General features: G+C 44.4%; 1 protein-coding gene across 5 annotated transcripts in view; it reads left to right on the top strand.

The window, feature by feature from the left end:
* Positions 1–25457, top strand: part of KCNC4 (potassium voltage-gated channel subfamily C member 4) — an 87574-nt gene that overhangs the window by 49935 nt on the left and 12182 nt on the right. For 2 of the 5 annotated variants that reach the window (XR_010588181.2, XM_073999471.1), the window contains one exon: positions 22948–23069. The exons of 2 other annotated variants lie outside the window; for them this stretch is intronic. Coding sequence is in view for 2 of the 3 variants with exons in the window: in XM_073999471.1 (XP_073855572.1) it covers positions 22948–23069 (122 nt within the window). In the remaining variant the exon portion in view is untranslated. Of the gene's footprint in view, positions 1–19360; positions 19849–22947; positions 23070–25457 lie in introns of those variants that run through there. One more of the 5 variants, XM_045365631.3, reaches the window with a different exon arrangement.

Raw genomic sequence — 25457 nt, 5'->3', positions numbered from 1 at the left:
TCATAGTAAACCAAAGGCTGGGCCCACGCATCCTGACCCCTCCTGTCCACAAGGAAATTGTTGAGGAATGAATCGTACGCCAGATCAGCAGGTGACTAGGGCACATGAGGAACCCACTCGAAGACTTTCTCTCAGTGTGCCGCTTGTCTAAGGCATGATGAACAGGTGTTTGAGAGGGGATGGCGGACAAGCAAGGATCACTCTATTCCATATGGAATTGAAGCACGGGTGCTTAATTCATGAGATGAGCCCAGACATTCCTACTTATTCCAGAATCTTTCCTCCCCTTCATCTTTCTAAATGGATGTCAATTTTATTTGGGGCTGTACTGTGCTCAGTTGATACCTGATCTCTCAGGCTCTCTTACAGATGTTCACAGTGCTGGACCATGAAATGTAGGAACAGGACTCTGGGACGGGTATGTATGCCTGCAGAGAAAGGCCCAAGAGGAAAATAAGGCTGCATTTGACCTTACCCTTTCCCTTCTTGGAGGAGGAGATGCCTGGGAATGAAGCAGCTGTCTCACACTCCTAAAAAGGAAGGCCCCATGCTAGGATGGTGGGGCAGGAAGCTAGAAGGATCTGAGGTTCTTCTTGACTTTCTTGACAACATCTCTAGACTATCTACTTCCTGATTTCTTGTAATATGACACAAATAAAAGCCTCATTTGGGTAAGCCAGCATGGTTGGGTTTCTAGTACAGGGAGCCAAATACAATTTTAAGTGATGCCTCAAGATTGTCAAAGAGGGTGCCTTTTTGTGTGATTGCAGACTCGCCAACCAACGTGCATTTCCTGTCCAGGTTCTGTCCTCAGGCTCACTTCCTCCTAGGTTGGACCTGGCCAGGCTGCATTGTCCCAGCAGAACTCCCAGCAGGCCTGGGCATGCATCTCGGATGAGGCTGAGCTCTTTGACTGTTCATCTGTACTTATCACTCTGGGAGAAAGTGAAGAATAAAATACCATGGATTGTTTTTACTTCTCTCAAGAGAGAATGTGGCATACAAGAAAATGCATCTTGGCTGAGAAGTCCCTGAGAATTAAAAACTTGATCTTCCTGAACTAGGAACAGGGGGGCTTTTCCCTCTCTTTATCAAACCATTTAGGGCATAACGGTGCTTCCCACTGATAGCCCCATGGATTGTAGATCTTGAAAATCCTTTGGGATCTGTAAGATCTTAGGACTTTGTAAAGAGGAATTGATGATCTTAGACTAGGTAGCATGCAAAAAAAGAAAAAAAGAGGAAATGATGAATATATCATCTATCAGGTTTCAGGCTTTTCTCAATCAATCAACATGTTTTCCAGTGCCTACCATGTGTCTATATAACCTTCACAAAATGAACAAATGTCTTTAAAAGATTCCTGCAAAGAAATCCGAGTTGGAGATAATATCAATAATAAAAGCATAAAAAACGAAAAGAATATTTCTGGGGTGACCCTTTTCCTTCTTTATAAGTTCTTTATTAGCCACTTCATAAGGCAAAAGCAATGAGAATCCAATCAGATCTGAAAAGAAGTTGACAAAAAAATGCAACATTTAAAAAACAATTATCTCTTTGGGAGGCTGAGGCAGGTAGATCACGAGGTCAGAAGATTGAGACCATCCTGACTAACACGGTGAAACCCCGTCTCTACTAAAAATACAAAAAATTAGCCAGGTGTGGTGGCGGGCGCTTGTAGTCCCAGCTACTCGGGAGGCTGAGGTAGAGAATGGCGCGAACCTGGGAGGCGGAGCTTGCAGTGAGCCGAGATTGCGCCACTGCACTCCAGCCTGGGCAACAGAGCGAGACTCCGTCTCAAAAAAAAAAAAAAAAAAAAAAGACAATCCTCTGAAACGTGGTTGCCATTTATTATTGTTAATGAAGGGTATTGTCCTAAGAGTTTTTGTCTTGAGATATTAGCTAATGATAGCAGAAAATTGCCCAATTAGTAAGATATTTAAAAATTAAGCATCTAGACCATGAAGAAAAACTTTCTCAATTTTTTCATTGATGCTTAAAGTCATTACAATGCTTAATCCGGTATTTAACAACATTTCATTAAATCTAATGATAAACATATGCATGAATCCTTTGCAGTTCTTAGTAACTGCAAAACACAAAAAGCCATATGCCCTTAGGGAAACACTTGCTTTTTCTGCCATGAAAAATGGCTGAAATAAGACATGAAAAACAATATGGCAATAAAAATTGCAATCTTTTGTCAGCAGGCCTTATTGAAAGATGCACTAAAAACATTGCTGAAAAAAATTTAAATGAATATTAGAACAAAGTGTGCCTGATAGGAAATCTGCTATATATTTTGTTTAAAGTATAGAGATTTCTAACATCTCAGATAATGGAATTTGCTACATTTTGTTGAAATACGAGAATTATATGAGAAAGCACTATTTTTGAGCCACTAAAGGGAAGATGAGTGGGAAAAGAGTAAATGACTTCCTTAATAAAAATGCTTTATAGAAAAAGTATTGACTGGAATAAAAAGAGGGATCTGGTGTGGTTACAAAGATAGAACCACACTTAATATTCCTTTATTGGGCAGCAAAGAAGTTAAAGCCATAAGTGTGCAAAATGCTGTGTTGTCATTGATAATGTTAATTTCATAAAAAGAAGGTCTGTAAAATATAAAAGAATTCTTACAACACTTTGTAATGGGATATGGAGTGACCAGGAAGGTCTTTTGATTCCCATAAAGGTTTACCAATTTTCTCATGGCAAGTACTTAAGATTTATCAAAATTAAAAAGTGACTTGTTTTTCTTATACGAAACAACAAGCATTCCATTTTAAAGGTGATGCTTTATCATCTTTTAAAAATTGACGACATGCTAAGGAAAAAACATTTGAAAACAGATGTTTAGATGTTCCCATCATTACACAATTTTGCCCAAAGCACTGTTTTGTAATACCTTTAAATCTCTCATACCTGTGCACTTAGAAAAGAATTGGAAACAACATTTTCTACCTTATTTTAAAATCTTGTGAATGAGGCCATAGGTTTTGATTCCATTTTATTAAAACTATAAAGATATAATTATATAATAAATGCTTATAAAATATAAAGTTATAAAAATAGTTCTGTTTGCTTAAAAGAACAGACTCTGGGTGCTATAGCAATTATGTGATGCTTATTGTGTACTGTCTTAGACCTCTGGCTTCTTATCTCGAACGCCTGACCTCAAGCCATCCTTGAGTACTGGGAGTGCAGGTGTGAGCCGCTGCACCCAGCCAACCTGGGGCTTCTTATCATAGAGCACTTTGTCTTTTGATGCAACTGGGAGCTCAGTGACTGCTTCTTCTTTCTGTGCCTTTCCTCTTCCCTAACTTCCCCAACCCTACCCTGCCCCAGCGCCTACCTCTTTGATCTGCAGCCGCTGCATTTGTGAAAGTGAATTTAAAGTTCAGGCCAATAGAGAGTTTCCGGTTCTTGTAGAATACATTTTAAGGCCCATTTACTTGTCCTACTCTGGCTCCCAGAAGCCCATAGGATAAGCTCTAATTTCTTAGCAATACAGCTCTGCTTCTGCCTCACTGTCTCTATCAACCTTGTCAAATCCATCTTTCCCCAATACTTCTCCAGAAGCCCTTCCTCTCCCCTACTAAGTGGAGGTCTAGATTTGTGACAAGGTACTTCTCAGGTCCCATTTCTTTGGCCCTGACCCCCTCCTTTTGGTCTTTTCCTCCTCTGAGGGCTTTCCAATAGTGCTTACCTGCACAGTCGGGCTTGATAATAAGCATTTGTCATGATGAGGATGTCCTGTCTTTCCTGCCTGTCAGGCCTTGAGCACCTGTGGTGAGATTCCGCGTAACCCCATCACCCAGGACAGCCTTGGGAACAACAGAGGATGCTGTGCACAGGCCCTGTCAGGAAATGCTCATTGGTGACAGCATGACCTCTGGTGTCTGCTTCATGACCTGTTTGCATCTGTCACTTGCACATTTTTCTGTAGTGGAGGGAGTTGATGTGTGCTGTGGTTCTAGAATGGCTGCCTGCCTGGTGGCAAAGGGGACATGTGGGGTCAGCAGTGGTGGGGCTTTTCAACCTGTTTTGGGGACAGCCAGCTATCCTGAGCCCAGGAAACTGAGGGCTGGATGCTGGCTCATCCCTTGGGTAAGAGATACGGTAATAACAGCTGTTCTGGGCCAAAATACATTTAGTGACATCCTGGGAGATTTTGGTGCATGAGGCATGCTTTAAAAATACATGAGAACTTAAGGGTTTTTTTCCACACCTGCTGGGGAAACATGTCCACACATCTAGGCTAATATTAGGGCTGTTTATTTCCTAGGGTTGACATTTCCTTGGCTGTCTAAGATTGCTGCTGGAGATAGAATGACCGATATTCACTTTGGCATCCTTCAGCCAGAAAGGACGATCAAGGTTAAATAGGAGCACGTCTGGGCAACACAGACAGACACCCAGAAATATGTAGGCCACTCCAAACAGGGTCATCAAATGACCCACAGTGCTGCTCAAAGTGGCCCTTACATAAAGGACTCCAGTTTACAGTATACATTCATATGGGAGACTGATGGTAGGTTCAAAAATCCAGTTTTATACATAGAATAAGAAACAGCTCTTCCAGTGGGAAAGACTACTTTGGGGAACAAATTGAGGCCTGGAAGGCAACCAGCCTTCCTCTCTTAAAAAAAAAAAAACCAAGCTCTTGCAAGCTTTCAGTGAGGAGGGGAGCTGAATGGGGGTCTCCATTTGGGGAGAGTCCTTCTCAAGCATCTCTACCTCTGGTCTTTTTCTCTCCTCTGGGTACAAATCTCTCCCATTCTCGCTGGTCAAATGGATGGGGTGCAGGAGTCTCTTTCCAATGTTATTCTTGGAGCAACTGAGGAATTCCAAAAGGGACTTTGCATACAAAAAAAAGAAAGTTTTTCTTTTTTTTTTTTTTTTTTTAACTGAACAGGTGTCTTCTGACCCAGGGTAGCAAAGCCAAACACTGACACTGGGACTGCAGTGAGAGAAACCAAGACATTTATTGTAGGGCACCAAGCAAAGAGAATTGGGCAGCTAATGCTTAAGCCCTGAAGTCTTCAGTGGCTTACAGGTAAGAGTTTTTAAAGGCAAGGAGGCAGAGGTTACAGGCAAAGTCATAAATCAACACATAGAGGTTGTACATTGGTTTGACCTAAAACGGCAAGACATCTCAAAGTGGTGGAGAGAGGAACAGGTCATAGGTGGATTCAAAGATTTTTTTGATTTGTGATTGGTTAAGGAGTCTTTGTCTAAAAATTTGGGAGCGGCAGAAAGGAATATTAGTTCTGGCTCATGGGCATGATCTCCTCCAAGCCCTTCAGGAAGAAATTTAGAAGAAAGAACAGAGGTCGCAGTTCAGTCCTTAGTACCCCCTTATCTGAGGTTGACATGCCAGCGGATCCATTTGGTAGGGGTCCAGGTTTCTGAAAAAAACTCAGGGACATTTGTTGAGATGTTGTCTTTAGTTTCTACAGGGAACCAAACAGGACTTTAACTTCCTTGGCTATTGTTTTAAGCCGCTGTTACCATCCTGCTTACCAACTTGCTCATTTACTTCTCAAGGCTAGCCAGGAGCCTGCAATTTTCCTGGAAGGAACTCAAGATTTTTCTTTATTTAGGCCCCTAAGAGGGATCCCTGCTCGTCTCTGGAGAAGGAGGGGGAGAAAGAAGGGGGAGAACAGGCAGGGTCCGGCGGCTCATGCCTGTAATTTCAGCACTTTGGGACACCAAGGCAGGCAGATGGCTGATGGTCGGGAGTTCGAGATCAACCTGGCCAACGTGGTGAAATCCCATCTCTACTAAAAATACAAAAATTATCCAGACATGGTGGCACGCACCTGTAATCCCAGTTACTCAGGAGGCTGAGGCAGGAGAATCACTTGAACCTGGGAGGCAGAGGTTACAGTGAGCCGAGATTGTGCCACTGCACTCCAGCCTGGGCAACAGAACAAGACTCCGTCTCAGAAAAAAAAAAAAAAAAAAGAAGGGGGAGAGTGAAAAAAAATAAAGTACAAAATCACTCGCAATCAAAATAGAATTTATTGATGCTATGCTAGTGACTTCTTTTACCTTGTCCATTCCCCGCACTCTTTGAGCATCTTCAGAGAAAGATCTCCTTTATGGTGTTTAGGTTCTTCCTAGGCTAGAAGCCTTGGAAAATAAGTTTACAAGTGACTGATGAGTGAACAGTAGAACTCGCAGGCTCCCTGAGTTTCCAGCAGCAGAAATAAAACATAAAATAAATAAAATAAAATAAAATAAATTTCCCACCCAGAGGATGGCCCCTAGCAATCAGGTTTTAGGCTGCTAGGCTGCTAGAAGAGGGCTGTAGCCAGAGCCCAAAGGACTTTTAGAGAGGGCTGCCCAAGAAGTCATCCAGGACTCTGTTCCCAGGCAACACTGAGGAACTCTGCACTCCTCTGGGCTGCTTGAGTTTCTTGCATTACATCAGTACTTATGTCAAATGTTAACCCTCTCTGGTTTGGAGAAAGCCCCAGTAGTCATCATCTTCCATTTTAGCACCAGGGAGCCTGTTCTGGGGCCCCTGAGGAACTCAGAGCCAGGGAAGAGGCCCTTGGAGGTGGGTAGGACAGGGTAGCTCCTGCTGAGCACTAGACCCTCTCCTTCTGAAAACACGGAGAAACTGGACCGCTGGTACTCTAGCCCCAGAAAGGCCCTTGGTTCCTTTGTTGACCTTCCCAAGTGACTTGTTGCACCTACCTTCCAAACTTGTTTGTCATTTGTTCACTCATTCATTCTTTCAGTATAGATAGACCCAGCCTACCATGTGATAACATTAAACCTCAGAGGACAGCAGGAATCCAAAATAAGTACATGTAGCCTTGTTCCCCTTTTACATGGAGAGCTAGGGACAGGGTGGGGACTGGCTCTTGAAGTTCTATGAAGGCAGAAGAGGCTCTGTGGAGCATTTAATAGATGCAGCCATTCTTCTGCTTAAGTACAATTCACCCAATTCCCCCGATAGCCCTGTGGAATAATGGGCAGGAAAGCAAGTTAAGTGGCTGATCAGGGACACAAGTACCAGCTTTGTGGCAACCAGATCCCAACACTGTTGCATGGGGAGAGAGTCTCAGCTGACTGAAAGGATCAGATATTGAAACATTCATAGCCACAACACTGAAACTGCACGCTGGAGGGCTGAGTGAGGAGGGGAGGGGCTGGAGTGCAGAACAAACCTGGTCCCACAAATAAATCCAGTCCCAGGACATCACTTTCCTAATGAGAAGCAGCAAGAATTTCTGCAAGGTTCTTGGAAGACCCTCTGGAAACAGTCATTCATTGTTGGTAACCCTCATTGAGTGCTTAGGAACAGCCAGGCTTGCTCTAAGCACTTTACATAGGACAACTCCCTTAGTCTCCCTAGCAACCCTAGGAAGTAGGTACTATTACTATCCCCATTTTGCTAATGAGGAAAGGTAAAACGACTTGCCCAAGGGCACAGAACCCATAAGTGGCAGGGCTGGGATTTGAACCCAGCCTAGCTCCAGTCTCTGCTCCTAGCTATAAGTCTGCCACAGCTGTTGTTACCATTCTTGACCCAGATTGACCCCCTTGCTCTTCGTATGGGCCCTATTTCTTCCCCTTAAGCCCTTGGCATTTGTACCCCAGGGGACCCGAATACCAGGAGAGACCTAAAGTCTGTGTTCCCCAGACCCGAGGACCCTGTGCCTTGATGTGCCATTGTTATGGGGATGTTTGCTCCTTCTGATGTCTCCTTCTTAGCTCCTGGTTAGTTCTCCTGAAGCATCCCACTTTCTCACTTTGGCTTGCTGGGCAGGCTGAGCAAGCACCATCTGCCAAGGGGCCTGCAGCAAAACAAACTGCAGCAGCCCCAGAGGTCTTGTAGCTTCCACTTAGCAGGCAGCCCGCACGCCTCTGTGGGCAGAACCCTTGGGGAGAGGGCTGCTATTCATCACTTGTTTGGCTGTGGGAGGCTCAGGAGTCTGTGTAGGGTGGGCTTTGCTGGAGAGAAAGGTGCTGGTTTTCTGGGAGCTAAGGAGGCCACTGGGAGGGGTTGGGGCCCAGGAGGGCTGCTGCTGGACTCCACGTTGCTCAGGACCAACGTCTTTTCTCCATTCTGATGCAGAAGAACATTGTGCTTGCTTGTTTGCTATTTATACTGCAGTTGCTGTCTAGGGGTTTTCTTTGAAGGGAACGAATAGACTCTGAGGCTCTAAGTACATTTCTGGCTCAGTGCTGTGCTGCACACACCCCAGTTTAGCTGATATGAGGCCCATCCTTATTCCCGCTGCCTCCATGTCCTTCTGGAATCCATACATTCCAGATAGCACCACTACCCCAACACCTCCACCACCCACATGAACACACTCCTAAGGACATTTAGAATCCGGCTCCTGCTTCCTTCCCTGGCCAGCAAAACTTCATTTCAGCCTCTCTTAGGATTAGGTTATACCCTTAGTCATCATCTTATTCTGTTGCTTTTAGCAAGATGCGACCCTCTACCTTGAGTCATTCTTAATCCTCCTTGCCCCACTTCCTATGTATCTCACCACCAGGAAGGGACTGAAATCGCCTTTGCAGAATTGTAAGTAATGAGAGAAATCTAACATGACAGACTGCATCTTGCTTCTAACCTCACAGGCTAAATTGGTTTTTTGCTTATTCTAGTCTGGAGGCCAATATAACTATGAGAGGAATATGGTTTACAGTTAAACTTTGAGCGCAGAAAAACTGCCCCTTCCTTGTTCGGAGATTGAAGTCGCATTCGTAATACGTGGTTAGAATCATGGTAAGGGCTCTAACTTTGCTGAAGAATAGGCATAGTTAAGCAATAACCTGCCATGGCTTAGCATGTTTTTCTTGAAGTGTTTTTACTACCCCAGAGTCATGTAAGCAGGGGTCGCAAGATTTATAACTTCCCCAGCTATGCCTATAGATGACATCACTATTGTGAATCCTAAAGAACTTCCCCATATGTATCTGGGGTATTTTTGAGATTTTTTTTCAGATTTGGCATTTTGGCAGACCAAGAGATGCCACCTGGTCTTGAGACCCCCTCCCAGTACCTGCCTCAGCGGCACAAAGGCAGTTTTAGACACCCCTGTGATCTCATCCCCCGCCAATCAGTTGTTTCAGTTTCTCAGCCCCCTGGCTGTCAGAGTGCCCTTAAGAAACCCTAGCCTTGGAATTCTCGGGAAGACAGGCTTGAGAAGTTTCTCCCGTTATGCTCGTGTGGCTGGCTCTGAGATTTTTAAACTCTTTCTTTGCTGCAACAACCTGCTGTTCTCATTGTTTTCTTCAGGGCAACGGGCAAGAAGAACCCATCAGGCTGTGACAGGGCCATCTTTTCAGAAAGCAAATCTCCCCGGGCCTTCCTGTAGCCTGGTACCTAAACTACGTGGTATTTTGTTTTGTTTTGTTTTGTTTTGTTCTGTTTTCATTCAGGCTTATTAAAGTGCAATTTACACCAAGTAAAATACAACTCAAGATTTTTGACAGACACATCAGTTGAGTAGCCACCACCACAATCAAGATACAGAACAATTCCATCACCTCAAAACATTCTCTCATATACCTGTAAAGCCAACAACTTCCCCCATCCCCAGCTTCTCACAACCACCAACCTAATCTGTGGTGGTTTTATTTTTCTCCCCTCTGGTTTCGCCTTTCCCAGAATGTTACATAAACGAATTCTGGAGTCTGGCTTCTTTCACTCAGAGAGATTCAGCCATGGTGTTGCAAGCAGCAGTAGTCCATTGCTAGGTAGTATTCTGAAGCATGGATGTACCACAGTTTATCAATTCACCAGTTGAAGGACATGAGAGTTGTTTCAAGTTTGGGGCAATTATGAATAAAGCTGCTATAAACATTCATGTAGAAATTTTATGTGAACATATGTTTTCATTTCTCCTGGTAAATACCTAGGAATGGGATTTCGGAGTTGTAAGGTAAGTATATATTTAACTTTTTTTTTTTTTTGCCAGATCTCAGGCAAGAGGATATATTTAACTTTTAAGAAACTGCCAAACTGTTTTCCAAAGTGACTGTATTATTTTGCATTTCTCCAAGCAGTGTGTGACAGATCCAGTTATTCTGCATTTTTACAATGTCAGGTATTGCCAGTTTCCCCATTCCAACCTCCCTCCATTCTAAAGATGTGCTACATGACACTTTTGTGATCTATTTTTGTGCTTCTTTTTCTCAAGTGGCAGCCCTAGAAGGCAGGAAATGGGATTTGTTTATTTCTATATTGCCTACACAGAGTATATCAGGGTAGGAGCTCAATATATCTTTAACACATATATGAATGAACAAATGAAGCTTTCTAGGCTACTTGGCAGTTTCTAGAGGACAGACTACTGATGCTCCATCCTTCTCACCTGGAAAAACACTGACGTCTAACCGGCTTCCCTTGGTCATGAGCAGTTCCTGATCTACCTCTGTCCTCACCCCTCCTTGAAGTCATGCCGCCCTCAGACTCTCCTCTCTGGGTCCTTTCTGTTTGGATGTTGCCTGCTGCATTGGCCTCATTCCTCTAGAAATAAGCTGAGTGCAGAGAGGACCTTCCCCTCCAGTACCAGGTTATGATCAGCAGATCCCCCAGGGAACAAGCTACTGGAAAGATTTAAGGACTGTGTGATTAAGAGAGGGAACAGCCATGAAGAACAGTTGCATCTGCCTGGAGATCAAGCCAAAGCTAAGGAGTTAGATGAGGCTATACTAATAACATCAGGGTGGACTTAGAGGCAGCCTAATGACCCTGTCCACACAGGCACTGTGAGTCCTACAAGAGTCATGTAAGCAGTCGCCATATGTGGCTACTGAACTTCTTTAGGGAGATAAGCTGCTGACTGGTGGGTGTGAACCAGGAGGCTGAGCGAATGACCTTCAAGAAAGGAACAGGTGCGAGGGAGCTGGTTGTGAGGAAGATAAATAGAAGCAGTATGTGTGGGGAAAACAAGGCTACAGAGGTGGGAAGGGATTGCCTCCACAGTGCGCCTGGCTCTTCTCACCCAACCACACCACATCAGAAGTGAGCAACCTATCAGGTGTCTGAACACAGGATGCCTGGCCTACCCTCTCAGTCACATTGCATTTTTCAGCCCCTGCAGACTGGCTGTGAGATGGCCTCAATTCAGAGGTACACATTCCAGGACATTGGAGGAGTCTGTTGATGTGGAAGTTCAGCTCTTCAGTAGATTTAGACCCTGGGGGGCTGAATGGAACCCTCTTGAAAGATCTCTTCAGGCAGGCTTGGAGGCAAATGGAAGGATCCTGAGGATGACAGTTCCGGAGAGGGTAGAAATAGAAAACAAACAAACAGTGAATGACTCTCCAGAGTCAAAGGCATATGCAGTTCTCCTTGTGTGAACTGGCAAGGGCCAGATGCCACTCAGACCCTGGAGAAATTGAGCACAGAGAAAAGAGAGGTTAAACCTTCAGAGGTGGGAAGGTTGTGAGAGTTCAGAGCACTGATGGTGTGGTTGGGTAAAAGCTGGGTAACAGAAAGTCAAGAAGAAAAGAGCATTAAAGATCATCTACTCCAAATTCCCTCTTTATACAGGGGAGAGATCTGAAGCCTGGGATCTCTCCCAGGTAGGAAAGGGATAGCCCACAGTTACATTGCTAGTTAGTAGTAGAGCTAAAACTGGAGCCCAATTCTCTGGACTCTTGAGAGTAGTTTTGAATCCTGGCAGCTCATTAGAAAAATCTAGTCTAGAAAATTTATCTTAAAGAGCAAAAAGCTAAGAATGGGAAGCAAGACTCATGTGAACCCAGATCTGTTTGGACTGGTTTATTCCTATCCCAAATACCTGCACTTGTGTAGCCTCCGATTATAGGGGCTTAAGCTTGTGAGTTCAGTGCCAGCAGACAACTTTCTCGTTCTTTAGAAGGCCATTCCAACAAAAAGTGGGCTAGCTGCCTCTGGAAACATTTAGGTCCAGTTTCGCTAGGAAGCAAACAATCATGTGGGGGCTGTTTCTAGTGCAGGGTAGGGAAGAAGGGGGTTGGGGTGTGGGGTTGGGGAGGAGACTGTTCCCATCGCATGCTTTGGGAATCTTCCCTCTTGCTGCCAACTGTACAGTGACTCTGAAAAGCGGCTGAAAGAGGAGGAGGAGGAGGAGGCTCTGTTCACACATGAAAGGCTAAGTCACTTAGGTTGTAACACACACTCACCCATAATTACCCCATATTCCTCTAAATTATCCACACCAGGATGGACAGATCCCTCCTTCCTGCCACAATTTTCCCTAAAGTTGTGGACCTCTGATGACATCGAAACTGATCTAACATAGTAATTTTGTTCTGGGGTAGCTGGCCCACTCTTGTCTCCTTCTGTGATCTGTAAGCCCTACTGAAGGGACCAACTTGACTGCCTTATGTGTTCTATGTGACCATCCAGCTACAGCTGGTTGAACCAGAATCAGATCCTGTCTCAATGTTGAACAATCTATTGGCTGGTCAGCAGCCAATCAGATTCACCCTCTTGAGAATTTCAAGTATGTGCTGCACAGCCAGAATGCAATCAGAGCTCAAAGGTTACTGAGAGTTAGGAACTTTACCTACAGTCAATGCTGTGAACAGGCTGAAGTTATTAAGAGGCAGAGATGCTTCTTGAACAAGCTGCAGAGAGAAAAATGGCCCAAATGTATAAATAGATGAGACCATAGAGACACCATAGAGGCCCCAGAGAAAGAGAATCAAAGGGAGGGACTATAAGTCATTTCAAAGAGGGCTTGGATGGCTATGAAAACAGAGCTCTTAAGGTTATAATAAGATTGAAATTTTCCGTAGGATGCTGTAGTCATGCAATAGTGCTGTTTTCTTGTGGAGATAGAAGACTTAGCCACTCATAATCATGACATTTCATTCATAATAATCCATGATTGGAGGTGTGGGAACGTGAATAGGTATCTCACAGTTTAAAAAGGGAGAGAGAGGAAAAGAGAAAAAGAGGGGGTGGGGGGGGAGAGAGACAGACAGAGAGAGAGAGAGAGAGAGAGAGAGAGAGAGAGAGAGAATACCTCGAGCCCTAACAGTTCAGATTTCCCAGATTTAATTTTCAAAAGGAGACTGGCTGCACTTTATTTCCACGAGCTGTCTTAGAACCTTACATTGACTACTTCGTTCATTTTGGTTTGCTTTTCTGTCCTTTGCATGCAGCAAATTCATCCTAAAATTCATTTATCTTTATGTAATCTGATTTCCTTGTATTATAAAAATGCTCACTCCCAAGTCTCCAAGGGATAGTCCTGGAGTTGGTTGTGGTGTCTATCTAAATCTCCACAGTTCCCCTGACAATTGGCCTTGGCAGAATGAAAGACCATTAAGAAGCTGAGCAAGGCGAGGAAGGAGGAAAGCTTCACCTCTGTAACTGCATGTAATGTTTCCTGGAGAAAATGAGCCCCGGAGCTGAAAGAGGGCATCTAGTTAGAGCTACACAGTGCCTTTCACTGACCTGCTGTGGTCCCCAGAGAGAAAGTGCTGTGTGTTTCCTAAACAGGTTCCTTTACTCATTCCATAAACATTTACTGTACATAGATATGGGCCTGACCCTGGGTTTGGCGCTAAGGAAGCAGATAAATACAACACTAAACCTTCACTAAATCATGAGTTTCTTCTCATGGTTTAGTGGAGACACTTTGGCATTCTGTTGGTACTGCAACAAAACGGTCTGCCTTCTATGAGAGTTATTTATCTCTGTGTCGGCCTCTTCTTTGAGACAAAGGGTCTGGAAAGAACAGAGACCCTGGGTTATCATCTCTCCTTCCCTCCGCTGAAACTAATGCTGAGCCTGGCACTCAAAAAGTGACTGGAGAATTGGCTACCAGGTTTGGGCTGTGGATTTGAACTGTGTTGCTCCTCCCCGCCCACTGATGGCCACCCTGGCCCTCTCCTCCCCGCCCACTGATGGCCACCCTGGCCCTCTCCTCCCCACCCGCTGATGGCCACCCTGGCCCTCTCCTCCCCACCCGCTGATGGCCACCCTGGCCCTCTCCTCCCTGCCCGCTGATGGCCACCCTGGCCCTCTCCTCCCTGCCCACTGATGGCCACCCTAGCCCTCTCCAGCAAATCATGGAACTATGTGCTCCTGGTCACAGTGGGAGGCTAAGGAGCATTGAGGAATGTGGATAAACCACTCAAATTCATTTTGGGGGAAGAGCTCAAAGCACATGACCACTGGATATGGGTTAGTGGTGTCTGTAGGGAGGTGCCCTGGAACTTATAGATAAAGCCACTCACCTAGAAGTAGAGCAGGTAACAAAACTAGTTGTCCCTAAGTTCTCTGGATGCCATGAGTTTTCTGAGGGAGCCATCCAAATTTCAGAGTCGGCACTGGTAGTAGAGAGGACTCTAAACACTCCCAGAACCAACCCGGGAACATAAGGAGCTTCCTTAGGACTAAAATGTTATTAAGAACTTAATGTGGAAGTCAGAGCCAGAGCAATCAGGCAACAGAAAGAAATAAAAGGCATCCAAATTGGAAAAGAGGAAGTCAAATTATTTCTGTTCACTGATGATATGATCTCATATCTAGAAAGCCCTAAGGACTCCTCCAAAAAAACTCTTCGATTTGATAAATAAATTCAGTAAAATTTCAGGATACAAAATCAACATACAAAAATCAGTAAGATTTCTATATGCTAGTAAATCTCAAGCTGAGAAGCAAATCCAGAACACAATCCCATTTACAATAGCCACCAAAAAAATGACCTAGGAATATATTTAACCAAGGAGATAATACTATTCAGCCATAAAAAGAATGAAATCTCAATGAGGAAAACTACAAAACACTGATGAAAGAAACTGTAGATGATATAAACAAATAGAAAAATATCTCATGCTCACAGTTTGAAAGAATTAATATTGCTAAAATGACCATGCTTCCCAAAGCAATCTACGGATTCAATGCAATCCTTATCAAAATGCCATTGTCATTTTTCACATAATTAGAAAAAACAAGCCTAAAATTCATATGAGACCTAAAAAGAGCCCGAATGGCCAAAGCAATCCTAAGCAAAAGTAGCAAAGCTGGAGCCATTACACTACCTGACCTCAAATTATACTACTGGGCTATAGCAACCAAAACAGCATAGCATGGGCATAGAAATAGACACATAGATCAATAGAACAGAATTAAAAAACCCAGAAATAAAGCCACATATCTACAGCCAACTGATGTTTGAAAATGTCAACAAAAATATACACGAGGGAAAGAATACCTGGGGAAATTGGATTGCTACATGCAGAAGAATACAACTGGACCCCTGTCCCTCACCATATACAAAAATCAATTCAAGATGGATAAATACTTAAATATAAGGCTTGAAACTACAAAAATACTAGAAGAAAACCCAGGGAAAACTCTTCTGGACATTGATCTAGGCGAAGAATTCATTACTAAGACCTCAAAAGCACATGCAATAAAAACAAAAATAGACAACTAGAACTTAACTAAAAAATTTCTGGACAGCAAAAGAAATAATCAACAGAGTGAACAGATGACATGCAGAATGGAAGAAAATATTTGCAAACTATGCATCTAATAGGAGACTGATGTCCAGAATTTACAAGGAACTCAAACAGCAACAAAAGCAAAAAACAAATAACCCCATTAAAAAGTGGGCAAAGGAAATGAATAGACATTTTCAAAAGAAGACATACAAATGGCCAAGAAGCATGTGAAAAAAATGGTCACTATCACTAATCATCAGGTTTTAATGCAAATTAAAACCACAATGAAGTATCATCTTATGTTAATCAGAATAGTTATTATTAAAAAGTCAAAAAAATAGATGTTGGTGAGGATGCAGAGAACAAGGAATGCTTATACACTATTGGTGGGAATGCAAATTAGTACAACCTTTATGGAAAAGAGTATGGCTATTTCTCAAAGAACTAAAAACAGAACTACCATTTGATCCAGCACTTCTACTACTGGTTATCTACCCAAAGGAGAAGAAATCATTATATAAAAAAGATACTTGCACTTGTATGTTTATCACAATAGCAAAAATAGGGAATCAACCTGAGTGTCCATCATTGGAGGGCTGGATAAAGAAAATGTAATATGTATATACCATGGAATACTATTCAGCCACTTAAAAAAGAATGAAATTGGCTGCACATGCCTGTAATCCCAGCACTTTGGGAGGCCGAGGCAGTTGGATCATGAAGTCAGGAGATCAAGACCATCCTGGCTAACACAGTGAAACCCCGTCTCTACTAAAAATACAAAAAATTAGCCAGGCATGGTGGCACAGGCCTGTGGTCTCCACCCAGGAGGTGGAGGTTGCAGTGAGCTGAGATCACACCACTGCACTCCAGTCTCGGTGACAGAATGAGACTCTGTCTAAAAAAAAAAAAAAAAAGAAAAGAAAAAAAGAAATCATGTATTTTTCAACAAAATGGATGGTACTAGAGATCTTAAGTGAAGAAAACCCAGAAACAAATTCAAATACCACATGTTCTGTTATAAATGGGAGCTAAATAATGTTTACAGCTGGACACAGAGTGTGGAATGATAGACATTGAAGACACTGAAGGGTGGGAGTATGGGAGTGGAGTGAGGGATGAGAAACTGCTTAATGGGTACAATGTACATTATTCAGGTGAAGGTTACACTAAAAGCTCAGACTTCACCACTACATAATATATCCATGTGAAAAAACTTATATCCTTTCAATTTATTCAAAAAAAAAAAAAAGATAAGGAAAAAAGGACCTTAATGCTCTGTGACCTTTATACGTGAAGAATGGGTTAATAGAAATAGCTGGGTTTTCATGGTGTTCAGGCAAACAGGACACCTCGACCAGAGAGAGGAAGAGAATTTCAGTGTCTCCAGCTTTTTCAGAAGGAGAGGGAGCCCTGACTAGCCCCCATGGGTACCTGGACTTCTTGAAAGGACTTTTCTGGAGTGAAGACATAAGTACCTAGCTCCCATGGCATAATATATTGACCATCAAAAGCATAAACCAACCCCCGTGCCCCACATTCTGCCTCGGGACCACCCAGTTCAGCCTGTTTGAGTTCTATTTCTCATGACAATTCTGATTTACCATTAATCTCTTAGGAGGCTCATTGGCATGTGTTAGTCCTATAGTGCATCTAAATGCAAGAGCATCATCTTCAGGCAGAGAGAGCAGGACATTTTGCATTCAACACATCTTAGAACAGCCCTAAGAGCTTAGTATCTCACGCAGGAATAGTGCCTCATGTCACCAAGCCAGAAACAAATTAAAGACTGACAAACACGGGCCTTCAAGGGGAAGACTGCAAAAGTGAGTTGATAACAGACAGTTGCCACCAGAAGTTCTCAACAGTGCTGAGAGCTGGGTCATATGTATATACCAATACCACCCACACATTTTTAATTATTAGAGACTCAAATTTCACCAAATTGCAAAGGACATGTAAACTGTCTTCTTCTGAAGCCTCTGCTTTCAGCATTACCTTCTACCCCACATCCCGCTGAAATCTAAATTTAGCCATCTGTTTTCACCATTCCAATAATCACAGGGACTTAGGCTTACTTGATAGCGGTGATAACGTAAGTGAAGTCAAGAAAGAACACACATCATTAAAAATGTTCAGGGCCAGCCAAATGCCTTTGAAATCACTTGCTTTTTAGCTGGAAATGTGAAATAGCATAGTGGCAGCTTGATGTCCACAACATCAGGAGGATAATAGAAATGTAATGCTATTCCCTGTGTCACTTTTAATGCCACAGGCAACTCTGGGCTCTAACAAATTAACATTGGGAAGTTCTTTTCTTTAAGAAAGAAGAAAATAAGTTTTATTGGTGAAATGGACAGCCCACCACATTTCTTATTCCATCACCTTACCTGTCCCTGAGGTAGCCCATCTGCTACCCACCTTGGAGCGCTTCCTCTCCAAATGAAACTTACGGCCTTCATCTTCTTTCAAAACCAAGATCTATAAAGTCTGACATTCAAGTCAGTGGCACTGCCATGGGAGCTGAGAGTGACAGTGCTCCTATCTCCAAAACCTGGTACACTTTGTTCTAAACCAGATTCCAGGAAGGTCGGAGTGAGAAGTAACATCGTAAAAGGCCCCAGACCCAGCACCCCCAGGAAAGGGGACAGGAGCAGAGCCCTCTTAATTAAACGTAGGCTAACTCTAAAAGGTTTTATATGGCTCTGTGCTATAAGTTGTATGACCTCACTAGGTGCAGATTTATAAGACCCTTTCTTTTTGTGTGCAGTGTTATTAGAAGAATTCTTGGCCTGGGCATGGTGGCTCATGGGCCAGGCACACTGGCTCATGCCTGTAATCCCAGCACCTTGGGAGACTGAGGCAAAATTGCTTGAGCCCCAGAGTTTGAGAGCAGCCTGGGCAGCTGGTGAAACCCCATCTCTACAAAAATACAAAAAATAGCCGGGTGTAGTGGCTTATGCCTGTAGTCCCAGTTATTTGGCAAGCTGAGGCAGAAGGATCACCTGAACCCAGGAGGTCGAGGCTGCTGTGAGCCATGATCGCATCATTACCCTCCAGCCTGGATGACAGAATGAGATCCTGTTTCAAGAAAAAAGAAAATAAAAGAACAGAAAAGAAAAGAAGGAGGGAGGGAGAGAGGGAGGGAGGGAGGAAGGGAGGGGAAAAAAAAGAGAATTCTCCAGCGAGAGTCACCAAAGAACATACTAAATGTCCCTTGGGCAGATCACCTTTCTGGACCTCAGTTTCTTTATCCATAGATTGAGATGATATGAGTCAGTGGTTTTGAACCAGGGTGACTTTGCTTCCTGGGGACATTTGGTATCATCTGGAGATGGAGGTTTTTGGGTTGTAACAATGAGAGGGAGTATGCAGTGCCTCTATCATCCACGGACGCTGCTGATCAGCCTACAATGCACAGGCTCTGTGTGCCCCAACAAGCAAGTATTTGGTTTAAAATATCAATTGTGCCAAGGTTGAGAAACCCTGGAGTGGATGATTTCAAAGTTCTCTCCCACCTATAAGATTATCTTCCCTTTGGTGTATTAAAAACCCATGTGAACATGTATAATTGGGATTCCCGGGTTTTAATGGCAAGGCCCAAAATGTATTCCAGGTGCCAGGAAGGCGCCCTGCTTCTGTGCCCATGCCCTGATCTCACCTTCCTAGCAAAGCAGACCCAGGGCCATCAGCTGCCATCGTATCTGTCACCCCAGGGTCAGCAGAACACCTATCATCATGGAAGGCATTCCCAGCTAGAGAAGCTTGATGGGAAGTGGGGACAGAGGTATCACTTGTCACCGGGCTTTTCTAGCTACCAGGTTCCTCTCATTATCTGGTGAACTCTGTTCCTGTCTGTCAACATGCCTGTCAGGGGCCGAACTGCAATCTACCTTCCGTCTCACGTCTATTTCTTTCCTTTTCTGGGACTTAGGTCTGCCAGCTCTGAAGACTCACCTTCCCCGGTGGGGGGACTCAAGCTCTTCATCACTCCACCCCTCAGGCTCGGCTTCATAGTCCTAAAGAGATTTGAGCTGTGGGCTTTTCTTCCAGGATACAAATGCAAGGAAAGGCTTGATGTACATATCAGTGGAACATCTGTGCCACTTCTCTTTCCTGCACCCATGGCAGACATCACTAATCACCACAAAACTTTTCCCCATTGAGCTGGAGCATGGCTAAACATGGCTGTCTACAAAGCCACTTCCAGTTGATAGAGTCGACATTCTGATTTTAACCAAGTCGCCATCCTATTCTCTGAACCATCCAAGTGAAGATAATAGGGGTTGGGAGAGATAATGAATGAAATGAAATTCTCAACTAGATTGTAAGTTCCTTGCGGGCAAGGGCAAGTTCTATCTCATTCACTTGTCTATCCCCAGTATACACAGGAGAGGCCCAATAAACATTTGTTGAATGAATGAAGAGCCTCCCAGTTTGTGGTCTCCCTGAGATGCATGCTCCCCACCTGGATCCCTAAAATTGGAATGGACTCCAATTCATAGCTTGCCATCTGGACTAATGCTGGGTAGAGTTATCCTGGGAAAGGAGAGATTTGAAAAAGCAAAGACAATATAGTGAGCTCTGTTCTCAGGTGTAAACGGGGAATGTAGGACTGATGCTTTCCTTTATTTCTAAAAGAGCGATAATGGCTGTGAGAGAGAGCTTTGAAAGAGTCTGGAACCTGTGTCACTTCCCCATGTTAATTTTTTTTTTTAATTATCCCTGTCTTGGTTCCCTGTGGTGATTTAAGGGCTTTAGGATTTTTTTTTTTTTTTTTTGAGACAGAGTCTCATTCTGTCGCCCGGACTGAAGTGCAGTGGCACGATCTCAGCTCACTGCAACTTCCGTCTCCCGGGTTCAAGTGATTCTCCTGCCTCAGCCTCCCGAGTAGCTGGGATTACAGGTGCCCGCCACTATGCCCAGCTAGTTTTTTGTATTTTTAGTAGAGATGGAGTTTCACCATGTTGGCCAGGCTGGTCTCCATCTCTTGACCTTGTGATCCACCTGCCTTGGCCTCCCAAAGTGCTGGGATTACAGGCATGAACCACTGCACCCAGCCAGAATTTTTAAGCTATCATTTATTGAGTGCTGTGTCCCATCAGCTTTGTAAACATTGACCCACTAGATGATCGCAATAGGTTGGTTCTCTTTTTAACCATTTCTTAGAAATCGAGGCACAGAGGGGTTAATTACATACCCATGATGCCCAACTAGGGGGTGACTAAGTTCAGATTCATACCCAGGCCAGTGTGCCTCCAAAGCTGGTCTTCATAAAGCCCTTCAAACAGAGAGATTCTGCATGCTTGTGCTTGGTGGCCACAGGGTGGGAGGAGATTGTGCTCTGTCTCTCTGCCAAGTTTGAAGACAGAGAGACTCTGGGGGCGGGAGTGGCAATGGGAGAAGCTAAGGCAAGGTCTCTTCCCTGAGACCTTAGGCAAGGCAGAAACAAGTCCCATGAAATTGGCGTGGGTAGGAAACAGGTCCTGAGTATACAACTCTGCGAAACCCCTGAGGGGAGAAGCCCAGCTCAGAGGCCCGGGTGAGTCTAGCTCTGGTCCGCTGCCCACAATCCCCTAATCTCCTGCTGCACCATCTCCTGGTTGTCTCCCTCAACATTTGGGTGGCCAGATTTAGCAAATAAAAATACAGGATGGCCAGTTAACTTTGCAATTCAAATAACAACAACATTTTTTTTTTTAGTGTAAGTATGGCATATTTAGGACAAATACTAAAAAATTATTTGTTGTTTATCTGAAAGTCATATTTAATTAGCTATCTTGTATTTTATGCAGGAATTCTATCTACCATCCTTGGCCACCTCCCACACCATCCCCTGGTCTGCTGCCCTGCTATTCCCAGTGGAAATTCCTGGCCCCACATAGACCAAATTGCTGTGTCACATTCCCTGCCCAGAGCTGCACGGTGATCTTTACCTAGCTTAGTTTCTCCAGGAGCCCTCCTTGAAGCAAACAGTTACATCCCTGAGGACAGGACTGAGAGCATCCCACCCAGAGTCACTCAGATCCTCCTGGGGGTATTAGGTTCAGGCTCCCTGTGGTGGTGGTGGTGGTGGTGGTGGTACGGGGGGTTCTGGATAGCAAAGTAAAGAAGCTAATGAGACAAGAAACCTTGCCTCATAGTTTGGAAAACTTCATCACTTCCCTGGGTCTGGGCCAAAGCAATCATTTTAAGGTGCTTGGAGCGGGAAAGGGGGACTGAGAGGAGGGTGGTTTGCTGCGGGTTTCTCCTCCCAGACTTGCCACCTGCAGACAGGATAGGTTAATGAGCTGTGGAAGCAGAATTCACCCAGGAAATGATGTGGGGCCACCCTACACCTGTTCCCAAAGGCTGTGGAGCTCCGGGCTTGGAATGAGTGAAATCTGAACACTCACTACCTATTTGGGGGCTCCCACTCCTCTCTTCAGACATAGAGAGATGGAAAAGGACTTGGCAGGAACCCATGGATTGAGGAGGATAGCAATGGGGGCGGAAAGAGGGAAGGAGAATTAGAGGAGCTGTGCTTTATCTGACTCCCCACATAGGTACACACACACACACACACACACACACACACACACACACACACACTGCACTTACAGCTCAGGAGCTGGGGAGCTGAGTTCTCATGCCTATTCTGTGGCTCATGGTGAGCCAGTTGCTTCCCTTGTCTAGGCCTCAGTTTGCTCATGTATACATTTTAGGAGAAGGGCTAGAATCTCTCGGGCCCTGCCTGCAAAGGTCCAGGAATTTGCTATCCCCACCCAAGTATGAACTCTCTGAGAGCAGGGGCTTGGCTTCAATCTCGTGGATGACTGGTCACCCAGAACCCAGCCAGCCTCAGGGAGGGTCCAGCAATGCTGGCTTCTGCTGCTGCTGCTGCTGTCCCTAGAGCTGAAGACTGGCCACAAAACCAGAGGCATTTCCTAATGTGTGAGCCTCTGCACTGGCAGAGGCTGCAGGGGGACCAGAAGCCTAAATTCCCAAGCAGGCAAATTACCCAGTGAGCACCCTGCACCCTAGTGCCTCAGGATCAGTCCAGGAGATGGGGCAGAGGAGGACACATCTGCCAGGTGGCTCCCAGGGTCCCACCCCCGAGTCATTCTCATACCCAGCGCCACTGTGAATGTCTTCCGCTTTAGCTTAATTAAGCCATCTGCCCACATTAAATGGTAAATTATCTCAATCACTCCCTGGATCCCAGAGGGGAGAAAGAGATGAAAGGGAAATGCCATCCCTTGAGTGGAGCTGGAGGACTCTGCCCCGCCTGTGATGACTTCTCCCTCAGCGAGGACAGCCTCCAGTGTTTACAAATCCTTCTGTGTCCTTGAAACTCTAACTCCACCTGTCATCTCTCTGCTTCTTTCTTTTCCTATAGGGAAGAGCGAGGCTCTTGCATGTCTGACCATGGGTAGGAATAAAGATGAGAGCTTTTCTGTTTTTCCTCTACCTTAGGGGTGCTTGAGTGTCTGTAATGTTGCTCTCTTCCAATAAGCCTGTTATTTTTTGCACCCCTGTCAGCTCTCAGTTCTGCTGAGGAAGCCCTGTGCTCCCAGTGAAGTGACCTGTGAACACCACTCTGCTCTGCAGGCATGTGGCCAGAGGCTGGAGGATGGAGGGATCTCATTACAGGCATCTGTGGGGTAAGTGGGGAGGTGTCTCCTAGGGTAGAAGCACCTTCTTCGAAGGGTTGCTGTGGACCAGGGGATGGCCCTCGCTTGGCTTTGCAGTTCCAGACATTGGATATATAAGCATGCTCATAGTTGTTCAGGTTCAAGAATCATTGACTTACAGTCACTAAATCCCTAAGAGACTGATGAACCTGAGTCCAGTAAAAAACTGGGGGACGTGACTTAAAAGAGATTGACTCACAATCACAAACTTCTAAGAGACTGAGTGTCTTAGTTCATTTTGTGTTGCTATAGCAGAATACCCAAGGCTAAGTAATTTATAAAGAAAAGAGGGTACATTTAGCTCATGGTTCTGCAGGCTGGGAGGTTCAAGAAGCATGGTGCTGGCATCTGCTTGGCTTCTGTGTGGGCTTTCCTACTGTGTTAAGACATGGTGGAAGATCAAAGGGGAAGTGGCCATGTGCAGAGAGGCAAATTTCAAGGAGTGTCCTTGTTCTATTAAAGCCCACTCTCAAGGGAGCATTCCTGTGAGAACTAGTTCAGTCTCACAGAGAGCAAGCACTGACTGCCACCAAACCATTTATAAGAGATCTGTCCCCACCTGTCACTGAGCCCCACTTCCCAAGACCACCACATTGGGGATCATTTTCAACATGCATTTTGGTGGGGTCAAACTCAAACCATAGCACTAAGGAGCCCAAGGTAAATGTAAAATGGTGACAATTCCTACCAAGTATTCCCTTTTTGGTATCAAGCTTACCCAGAAAATAATAACCAGAAGATTGCTTACTGAGTTCAGAACAATGAGACATTAGGTCAGGGGATAGGAAATTATGATTAGCTATGTCTGGTCCAGAGCCAGTTGTCTCTCTCAGTGGAACTGGAGACACACTAACTGGTCGTATTATTTGACTGCCCCTTTTCTGGACACCCAGCAGACCCAGATCTTCTAGTTGCCCTACACTTCCTTCAGTCAGACTGGGGACTACTGACTGGGCCCCAGCTCTCTTTAGCTACATTTAGTCCTGATGACTTTTTCTGCACTTAGATACTTCTCAGTCTCTTCATTATGCATTTATAAAGCATCATTTAGAGTGGGTCTTTTCTAGGTATGGCTAATGCTTAGCTGTTGTACTTTCTTGAAAATGACTGAAGTCCCAGGTTCTGTCAATCTCTTTCTGTAGCTCCCTAGCTACACAGTTATTTTCAAGAATCATTTCTGTAGCTCCCTAGCTACACAGTTATTTTAAAGAATCATAAGTCATGCCCCTGGATCTCAGACAGACTTCGTATGCTGTTTCAGGGCACATTGGGCTTCTGCTGAAGCATCACTCAATGGAGCCACTTGCTAACTGTGTTACTTTGGGAACAACACTAAGCCTCCATGAGCCTTGGTTCCCTTGGGATAAAATGGGGATATTAATGATGATCTCACAGGGATACAAAGATCAAGGGAAATGGTCAAGTGTTATATCTTGATCATGTATCAAAATGGGCTGTGATCTCCTTACAGTGACTGTCATCAGTCAGGAGCCTCAAGGGATGCTTTCCCAGACAGAAATGGTCTTGGGAATATGCTTAATTTGTTTATTCATGAAACATTTATCAAGCACCTACTGTGTGACAAGCATGGCACTTGCAGTGATAGAATAAATTTTCTTAAATGCTGAAATAATTACTTTACCATGAGAGGTGAGGATAGTACATTGACAACTAATATGGGGAACTTATTGTGTTCCAGACAGGGAACTAATTGCAGATATCATTTTATTGAATTCACACAATAGTCAAATGAGGTAGACACTTTTACTATGCCCACTTTGCAGATTAGCACACTGAGCTAATCAAATTCTTTAAGGTCAGACAGCTTGTATGTGGTATAATTAGAACCTGATCTGAGTGGCTGCAAAGATCATGCTCTCAACTAAACTCCAGAGAGGGATAGATTACAAGTGCAAAATCGAGATTGGTACAGACTAGACCCTCTTGCACGGTGTGTGTGTGATTTTCTTGCATGGTTATTAAATGTAATGTGTTGTATTCAAACATGACTGTGAGTTTAAGGCTACAATGTTTGGGTGGGTAAAAGGAGGATCTGCTTCAATAGGGTGAATAGTGAAGAAAGAGCCCATAATGGAGACAAAGAGGATTATCAGACTAGAATTCAGGAGGCAGAGGGAATTCCCCATGTAGGTGTGGCCTCCTGGAACGTTAAGTGCAAAGGCAGCATCCACCACTTTGAGGTAAGCAGGAATCAGGAAGTGGGGAAGGGGTGGTAGGTCAGGGAGACCTGCCATCTCTCTTAATAAAATCCCAGACCTCCGAAACCAGCATATAAGGAGACCTGGGCCTCACTGCATCCAACCCAGGGATTCAGACTCCCCTCAGGGATGTTGACAA

This window comes from Macaca fascicularis, chromosome 1, assembly GCF_037993035.2.
Source record: "Macaca fascicularis isolate 582-1 chromosome 1, T2T-MFA8v1.1".
In the NCBI taxonomy this organism is placed as follows: Eukaryota; Metazoa; Chordata; class Mammalia; order Primates; family Cercopithecidae; genus Macaca; species Macaca fascicularis.
This window is presented reverse-complemented; position numbering and strand designations above follow the sequence as displayed.